A 9,565-nucleotide genomic window follows, 5' to 3' on the forward strand; every position below is an offset into this window, starting at 1 on the left:
TATTGCTGCGTCCGTAGATTGAGCCACTGTATCGGCCACATTAAGTGCAATTTGGACACTGGTCCTGGAAGCAGTATAGCGTTCCTGGATGATGGCTTTAAGCAAGGGCTTTTTCGAGTCCAGCAAGTACTTCATTAAGGACATAAGCTTGGAGTAGTTGTCAAAGTTGTGATTGGAAAGATGTGCTGCATAACTGGCCATCCGGAGAAGTAGAGTGGAGAAAGAGTAAATTTTTTGACCAAAAAGTTTGAGATGTTTAGAGTACTTGTCAGTGGACTTCCAGTGTGGCATTTTGGTTCTCTGCTGAGAAGATTCCACCACCAGCAAGTGTGGTTGGAGGTGGATGACCAAATATTTCTTATCCACCCTTTTACTGGTGGCAGGAGCGGAGGCTGGCGTCTGCCATATATTGTCAGCTGCTTCCATGATAGCCTCTACAAGAGGGATGGCAATCTTTGAGGAAACTAGGGGGTCTCAGGTTGTTTAAAAGTCCTTGTTTCCTCTCTTGAATTTCTGCCAGTTTAGAAAGGTGCAGGGTACTGGCCACTCTCTGGAACAGATCTTGAAATACCCTGAGATCATCAGGGGAGATGGATCACCAAGAATGACTACTTCACCTGGTGAAGATGAAGAAGTGTCATTTGGAGAAGGTGGTGTTGGAGGCGCATCAGTGTCCGAGAAAAGAGTCTCCTCTTCCCTTGACTGAGGGGGAGGGGATGGAGGGTGAGGTTCCAACGGTGGCAGAGCTAGTGGAGATGGGCTGGGTGACCAGGATACAACCGAATCTCTCGCTAGTGACTCTCATCACACATGCATGCCCCAATCCCGACGATAACGAATCTCATAGTCTCAGGATCTAGCACACAGCAATAGCGATGCCTCACAGGCAAGTAGCATCTGTGTGGGGAGTGGTATCTACAACCATGCCTGTGTGAGGAATAGAAGTGTAAATACCTAGATGAAGGAGGTGACGAAATGGAGGGGCAACTACCTCGGTTCACTGTGATTCAACCTTGTACAGAGGACATTATGGCTTTAAGAATGGTGAAGGCAATCTCGATCTTTGGCAAGGCGATGAGAGAATGAGGAATGGCGATGGAACTGAATACTGCCCTGGAGATAATTGTGAAGTAACTGAGACAGGCAGTGACAATGAGCGGTGCGGGGAAGGCTTGGGACTCTGCCTGTGCTTAGAGTTAGACTTGGCTTTGGTGTGCTTGGGGTCCTTGTCCAGTGCTGGCCCTTTAGTTGGGTCCATAGTAGGTTGAGCAATAGCTGGCACTGGTACGCTTGGCGCTGATGATTCAGGGCTAGGTGCAGTTATAGCAGGTGCCGTAAGGGTTGGTGCCATGGTCGGTGTCACACGAGTCAATGTCGACATTGGTGCTGCATGAGCCGGTGCGGCAGTCAGTGCCATTGGACTTGGGGCTGTCGGTGCTGAAAGTTGCAGTGTAGAGACCATCCATGCCAACTTTGAACAGTCCAGAACTGATCTACTTCCTGGTTTCAGTTCGTATCTCAGTGCCATTAAAGTGACTGTTTTCTTAGTCTTGGCCTTTTTAGACATGCCAGAGACCATTTCAGTAATGCTCTCAGCCTCACCTGTCGTTCCTCTGGGCAAACTAGGCAATGATCGAGTCGCAGAGGCTCTTTGTTGCTTGTGTGTGGCAGCTTCAGAAGAGAGTGCCCTGTGCTTCTGCTGGCTCAGCAGTTTCAAAAGAAGATGGCTGAAGGGCCTTGTCGAACAGAATAATGTGCGACCACATTTCCCTGTCTCTCTGAGCCCGTGTGGTAAGTTGTGAGCAATGTGGGCACTTCTGGGGAACATGCCCTTCTCCCATTGATCACATTTGGAGTGGCCATCCAAGGCAGGCATTGCCTCACACAAGTGCCGCATTTTTTAAAACTGGCGGTGCCAGCAATGATTATATCAGTTTCTCTCTTTGTCTTTCTCTGAACATGACAGAGAAAGTATATTATTCCACTTGGCATTTTATATGAAGAAAAGCTGGAGGTTTGGAATGGTAGGCAGTTCTATGGAAGATATTTCTGACTGAATTTTTTCTAGTTCACACTGAGAGTTAATGCATATTGAAGTTTTTGTTTTTTAGGGTCATTTTTAAAAAATACAGCAAAAACAGAACTTGAAATAACTGAGAAAAAGGACTGGGTTTTAAGTTTATTAAATCAGTTATACTTTTACTAGTATGCTTTTGAGGTTGCCTGCAGCTGTGTATACAGTGCAAAAAAGTTTAAGAATAAAAGTGGAATACTTTGTATTGAAATCTATAAAACTTCTTAATATCTTTCTGCATGAGGCTATTACTGTAAGTTTACATTCTCTGAAATATATAAACATTGCTATAGGGAACAGAAATCTGTTTTTAAATGCAAAGGCATAAACTCACCTGAATCTCCTTTTAAATGTAACATCCATGAGTAAAAAATTATTTCATTAGATAACTTTTAATTTTCCATCCCTAATTTCTTAAAAGTGAATCCAAGACATCAAATAGTTAACCCAATGTTATGTGTAACTATTACACCCGAACAAAATATTATGTTATTCATTCAGGTCATATATATTTTCATTCACTTTAAGAGTGAATAAATGACAAAACTGAATTTTTTTTACTATTTAACATATGGCTACACACACACACAGAGAAAATGCCAACATTATGAAATATTAATATATTATTCTACCTACCTTAATTGAGCTAGAGTAACGACTAATATATTTCACTGCAACCCAAGCTCTGGAATGGGGATCACCTAAGAATTCTACATGATTGCTTTCAACATATCCATCCAAAGCATACGTCACATATTGTCCATTCAGAGGATCAGGACAAAGTACACCAGGCCATCTTTAAAAATAAAAATTTGAGACACTTGGAAATGTACAATTTAAAATAAGAGATATCTGTACCTCAGTTACCACCAAATACACTTGAACTTCTTTAATCTGGCAACCTTGGGAAATAGGTCAGGCCAGACTATGGAATTTTCTAGACCATGGATGTTAGCCATACTGAAAGGTAAACAAAAACTACTTCTAAAGCTTTTATATGTGTAAAGAAACAATTATAGAGCATTGCACATGTACAGTGTCATAAGATAAATCCTCACTGCACTGTATTTAAACTATTTTCGTTTTATAATCATATGTAGGAGAAAAGCACTAATTACACAGTACAGTTTTCTGCCATTTACCATGTACACAAGTTACATTTGTGCCATATAAAGGTGTATGTATACTTTTTGTTTTGTTGCAGTGTATTTAAAAACTTACTTCGTTTTTATTATCAATATGGCACTCCAGTCATATAGGGGTCCAAATTACGGGTCTTACCAGATCATAGACACCCAGACTAAAGAGGTTCAAGTATATTTGAAAGTTCTTCATATCTGCAATACCCAAAAGGGTCTAGTATATTTTACTGCTCTATAAAATAATAAATACAGTAAACTCTTTCATATCCGGCAGCCCTGGGACTGAGAGGTTGCCAGATATTCATATATTCTGGATAATAGAGGTATACCTAGCAATCTATAACACTAAAGAAAAACAAGATTAAATATTAAGAAACAAAACAAAAATAGGGTACTTTATTTACTACAATAGTATTGTATATTGTAAACTTATACCATATTTGCTATATTTATTTGTATTTAGTTTCACTATATTCTACTTATGGAACACACAAAACACTGTTACCTGTTTCTGTTAACTGGTGTTCTTCAAGATGTGTTGCTCATGTCCGTTCCAACGTAGACGTGTGTACACACGCATGCCAAATTGCCAGAATTCTTTTTCTCCTAGCCAGTAGCCATCAGGTCAGTGTGGCATGCCCTGGAGTGCTGTCATTATGGTGACCCTTATATACACCACCCATCCTGCTCCCCACTCAGTTCCTTCTTGCTGGCTACTCTGACAGTGGGGAATGGAGATGAGCAACACATCTCAAAGAACACCAGTTACAGAAACAGACAACTATTTTTTCTTCTTTGAGTGACTGCTCATGTGCATTCCAATGTAGGTGACTGAAAGCTGATGTTAGGAGGTGGGGTTGGAGCCCCAGAATAACTGCAGTACAGCCCTCACCACTGCAGTGTCCTCCCTAGTGTTTTGTGTAATGGGCCACAAATGTGTGTATGGAGGACCAGGTGGCTGCCCTACAGATCTCCTGAATAGGTACATGGTCCAGAAGTGCCACTGAGGATGCCTGTGCCCTAGTAGAATGAATCCTAATCAGAGGAAGGGGCACTCCCACCAGCTTGTAGCATTCCTTAATGCAAGACCCATCCAGGTGGAGATCCTCTGGGAGGAAACCGGATGGCCCTTCATCCTGTCTGCCACTGCAATGAAGAGCTGCTGTAATTCTCTAAAAGGTTTGGTCCTGCCTATATAAAAAACTAATGCTCTTCAGACATCTAAAGTGTACAAACTCTGCTCCCTCAGGCTGGCATGAGATTTGCAATAAAATACTGGAAGAGAAATATCCTGATCGACATTAAAAGAGGAGACCACCTTCAGGAAAAGGAAGTGAGGAATTTAAAGGGGGCTCCCATAATCTCAAACAGCACCAGATTAAGGTCCATGAGGGTAAGGGGTCCTGGCCTTTCATGAACCTCTTCACCATTGGGTCCAAACACACCGATGAAAAGCAGAAAGGCCACCAAGTACACCCTGAGGGAGAAAAGGGCCAGCTCTTCCTGACTTAGGTGCCACAGGTAATCCAAGATGGAAGGGATTGTGGCCAGGGGGGTGGGTGATAAACCTTTTTGTGGCACCCACACAAATAAGTGGCCACCCCCACATAAATAAGTGGCCCTCGTGGAAGGTTTCCTGCTGTTCAGAGTACCTCCTTCACCAGTTCTGAGCAGGGAAATTCTATGCCACTCAGCCATGAAACTTCCATGCCATGAGGTGAAGGGACAGAGGGTTAAGGTGCTGCAACCATCCTTCATCCTGAGTCAAGAGGTCCAAGTATAACAGGAGTGTTATTGGGTCACTCACCAACATGTCCAAGAGGGACAAGTACCAGTGCTGCCTGGCCCATGCTGGACCCACCAGGATCACCGAGGCCTGATCTGACTGAATTTTGAAGAGAACCTTGTGGGCAAGGGGAACCAGAGGGAATGCATACAGGAGCAGGCTTGCTCACGGGACACTGAATGTGTCCGCCCAAGATCTTGTACTCTGGTTCTGGTAAGAAGAAAATGTCTGGCATTTTGCACTGATGTGCATGACAAACAAGTCCAACTGGGGATAGCCCCAAATTTGGAAAATTGATTGTAGCACATCTGGGTGAATGGACCACTCATGGTTTATAAAGGACCTGCTGAGGTGGTCTGCTATGGTGTTATGGACACTTGTGGATCACAGTGGGAATTTCATAGGCATCAGCATGGGGTTGTCTGGAAAGAGGCATGATGCAAACGTCTTCAGGAACACTGGCCTGAACAGAAAGCCACAGCTGGGGGCCCTCTTTCCAGAAAACAGGACTACAATGGGGGATGTGATCCTGGGAGACCTGGGTTATCGTTTGCAGGCCTAGTTCATGAAACTGTATGAGGCACCTGGACAGCAGTAAAGAGCATTTTAACAACAGGCTGAGCAAGTGCTGCATGGTGGTCAAATGCACCTTTGAGAGGCTGAAGGCCAGATGGAGGTATCTCTATGGGGGCTGGACCTCACTGAGGAGAATATTCCTGTGGTTTGCATAATTAATGTGAAAGTAAGGGGGGAATTGTTTGCTTGTGGTGGAACACTGAGGCACAGTGCTTGACTGCAGATTTTGAGCTGCCAGATGAGCTGAAAGGGCTGCTGGCATCATCATCAGGGAAATTTTGATTGCACTTTAAAAATAAGAGGCACTGAAATAAATCTATTACAGTTGCTTTTGCCTCCCTACCTGCCCCTGCAATACAACACATACTCAGGCACATACCTTTAACACCAGCACCTGGGATCACAGAGATTGGTCTTTGACATTGTTAAATAGTAAATGAATGTGTAGAACCATTCTGAAAGTGTGCCTTTTTTCATTAGAAAGTAGTGCATTGAAATGCAATAAAACAGCATGCCAGCTGGTAAGGGAGGTGCTGGCAAAGGGTTACAAGTCACTGTTGAGTGTATGTCCAGGCATCAGAGTCAAAGTTGGGAGAGGTGGTGGAGTGCATGGGGAAATTTGGATTCCCAGAGAAGGAAAGGTCTTTAATATTCAGCACAATGCACAAAAGGAGTCTGTCAATATCCACTCTGGACTCTGGAACATTTCACTTACAACCCCCATTTCCACTCACTTCCCTGCTGACCTTGGCAAGGAAAGCATCTCAGTAAGCACCTCAATCATGGTGATTGATGAGCAGGGGGTGAGGACAGCTGTCCACAGGAAGAAAAAGAATTCCAGCTGGAGCTAGAAAATTCCCTTTGGAAGAACACAGTTCTAATTTTGCCACACTTCTCTACAGGTGGGGTTACCCCACAAGACATCTCCCGGCTCAGGTTAAGCAAGGAAAGCAGGACACAGCTTCTTCGTAAGGAAAGCAGCACACAACTTCTTCAGGGGTCTTCTGGTTTTTGGTCTGTCCATATGCAGCCCACCTATGTTCTGCTTTGGTTCCTGCACAAGCGATTCATGAATAGCACGGCGTAAGTGCTCTACAATGGAGGAGGGGACAAAGCAGCTCTGCCATGGAATCTGTACAAGAACATGTGGGATTCCATTGAAATCATGGTGAGCATCAACATGGTGCTCAATCATATCGATTAGGTACGCAGGGATACATGCACCTCTCAGAAATATAGCCAGCCTTCCACTTTTCCATGCCCACTGCCCTGTACTTCACAAGCCATAGCCACTTACCACTTCCTGGTCCCCTGGAAATCAGCTGCTGAGGCTGGCTATGTCCATCAGCAGTACAGAACAGTTCCCGGCAGCCAGACACATTCAGCGACCTTGGGGGAGCCCTTAGTACTCATCTACCTCAACCTCTTCATACACAATCTCATCTTCTGGGTTAGGTCCTCCATGCACCACCTCTGTGCCCTCAACACATCCACAGGAATCTTGGTAAGAGAGGATAACATCCAGCTATCTTTATAGAAACAGTGGGTCTTTGGTGAAGCACCAGAGCATCAGTTTGCTTCACAGGCTTTATGATACATTTATCTCAGTTGTTTAGGCTTTACTCTACACTGCAGTGTGTCCTGTTCATATCTTTTTTCACTCAAGGATCTAGAAATGTGTGCATACATGTCCCAATTCCTATGGATCACTCACACTTGGGACTGGACAGACTCATCTCTCCATTAGCTGATCAGATCCAACAGCTTTGCAGGGGCCAAGCAGGGGATCATTTGGTATGACAGCCAGGCATGGGCAGCTGGGTAGATGCCATGAGATGCTGAGCCTGCCTGCATGGGGTCAGGTCTTGGTGCTCATGCTGAAAGAAATGGGATTTTCATAAATCATGTAAGGAGGTGAAGTGGACAGATGGTCACTGGCTGCAGGGTAGTGGAGTTTAAACTGCGAACCAAAACGGACGCTTGGTAATTGTGGGCCACCTACTCAAGGCCAGAATCGGTGACAAAAGGATTCAATGTGTTTGTACTAAATATTTTTTGATACTACAGACAGGAGAAGATAAAATCCCTTTCGTAACTGGAACTTTTTTGTCAATCAAAATACCTACTTATAATTACAAAAATCACGTTGCAATGTGCACACTCAACAAAACATAGTTTTCCTTGATGAAAGTGCTAATTAAGTACACTTGTACAAACTTAGTGAATGCAAAAAGGGTTGCACAGGTGTAATGTGAGTGGGTACTTTGGAATCAATAGACTTGCACATATGTATATCAGGACCTATGGGGGTTTCGCTCTCCATCCCCACAGTTACTTTGAATGTGCAAGGGAAGAACCTAAACTGGGGTGAGGCAAGGATATCTGGGTTTCAGTTATATCCTGGATTGCACTTAAATTCAAAAAGTGATGATGTGCTTAAAAAGGTTGGAGCCCACTTATCTATAGCATTGTTTACTAAGGCTACATCTATACTACAGAGCTCTTTCGAAAGAAGCTCTTCTGGAAGACCTCTTCTGAAAAAACTTCTTTTGAAAAAGTGTGTCCACACACAAAAAAGTGGATCAAAAGAGCCATCTGCTCTTTCAAACAGCCCGTTTTTCTGAAAGAACAGGCCAAGGATCAAAAAATCAGACCCCATGAGGACTACTCTTTCAAAAAAAAGGGGCTGCTGAGCATCTACGCACGTCTTCTTTCTAAAGAAGCTTTCAAAATGGGGTGCTCTTCCTGAAATGGGAACGGAAGAGTGATTTTGAAAGGAGCATTACATTATTTCACTTTACTTTTGAAGGAACACTTTTTATGCAGATACTCTGTGGGATCTTTCGAAAGAGCCCCCTTCTTTCGAAAAATCTTTTGAATGAACTTGCTAGTGTAGAAGCAGCCTAAATGTATGAGCCCTAATCCAAACTGTTTCTCAAAATCCAAGTGCATTTTTAGGACTCACAAATCAGTGGAAAACATCACCTTACTTATGTACTGAGAACATTAGATCTGGAAGTCACTGAGAAAATGTAAGTATTACATTTCTACCCATTTTACTTTTCAAGGGAGAACTGAATATTATGCCTCAAATTAAGTACAAATTACAAAATGAACAGAGGACTTTTTTTTTGTTTTGTTTTACAGTTAAGATTATTACAGTTTTAATCTTACCTTGGCCAGCTGTGCATTTTCACCAAAATTAGACTTCCTATAGGAAGTTCTGAGTAGATGTATTTAAATCCATTTTTGTTAAACTCAAACTCTTCAGGAAAATATTCTTCAGAAACAGAACAATTATTAAACCATGGGTCAGTATTCATATAGCAGTACCATGGCTCACTGTGATCAATTTGTGCAGCATCATCACTTGATAGCAGTCTCCACTTCAAACAACTGCCAATTTCACACTGAACCCATACTTTGTCTAGATAAAAATTGTTTTCATTTTTAGCATCCATCGCAAAACCTCCAAGATTTTTCCAGTCTTCTAAGGATCAATTCTTGAAAGTGTATTTACTCTGAAATGCAAGAGAAAAAAATTACATAAATGTGTACAAAACAAGATACATTAAAAATCATAGAAATATATCAAACTTTTTCCAGACTTGTCCTTTTCCTAGTCAAGGAAAGGAAACAACCTGAATGAACAGCACTCTGTCTCCATCTACCTGAAAACAAGGAGGCCAAAAAGATATACATAACCCCACCTACTTACTTCTCTATTTATAAAAATCTAAGGCTGATTATAAGGAAAAAAAGCATAAAGAAAAGGAATTAATATGGAGAAAAGGGATGACCACAACAAATATATTTCTTCCTCATTGTTCATATCCTCTTCCCGATCCAGCAAAGGAAACACTCTGAAGTAAAAACAAATACAACAAGAAAAAAAAAGTGGATGCTCTTAAAAAGATAGGTTGAAATGTGCTTTTCCATCTGAAAGCACATCATTCTGAAGGAAAAATTAATAATAAGGCTATATGA

General features: G+C 42.4%; 1 protein-coding gene across 1 annotated transcript in view; it reads right to left on the reverse strand.

The window, feature by feature from the left end:
• Nucleotides 1-9,039, reverse strand: part of ZCWPW2 (zinc finger CW-type and PWWP domain containing 2) — a 95,066-nt gene extending 86,027 nt beyond the window's left edge. Inside the window, exons 1-2 of the mRNA XM_074986128.1 lie at nucleotides 8,753-9,039; nucleotides 2,711-2,870 (exon numbers count right to left, since the gene is read on the reverse strand). Coding sequence (XP_074842229.1) covers nucleotides 2,711-2,870; nucleotides 8,753-9,039 — 447 coding nt within the window. The remainder of the gene's footprint in view (nucleotides 1-2,710; nucleotides 2,871-8,752) is intronic.
• Between the last annotated feature and the right edge of the window lie 526 nt (nucleotides 9,040-9,565).

This window comes from Carettochelys insculpta, chromosome 2 (assembly GCF_033958435.1).
Source record: "Carettochelys insculpta isolate YL-2023 chromosome 2, ASM3395843v1, whole genome shotgun sequence".
Lineage (NCBI taxonomy): Eukaryota > Metazoa > Chordata > Testudines > Carettochelyidae > Carettochelys > Carettochelys insculpta.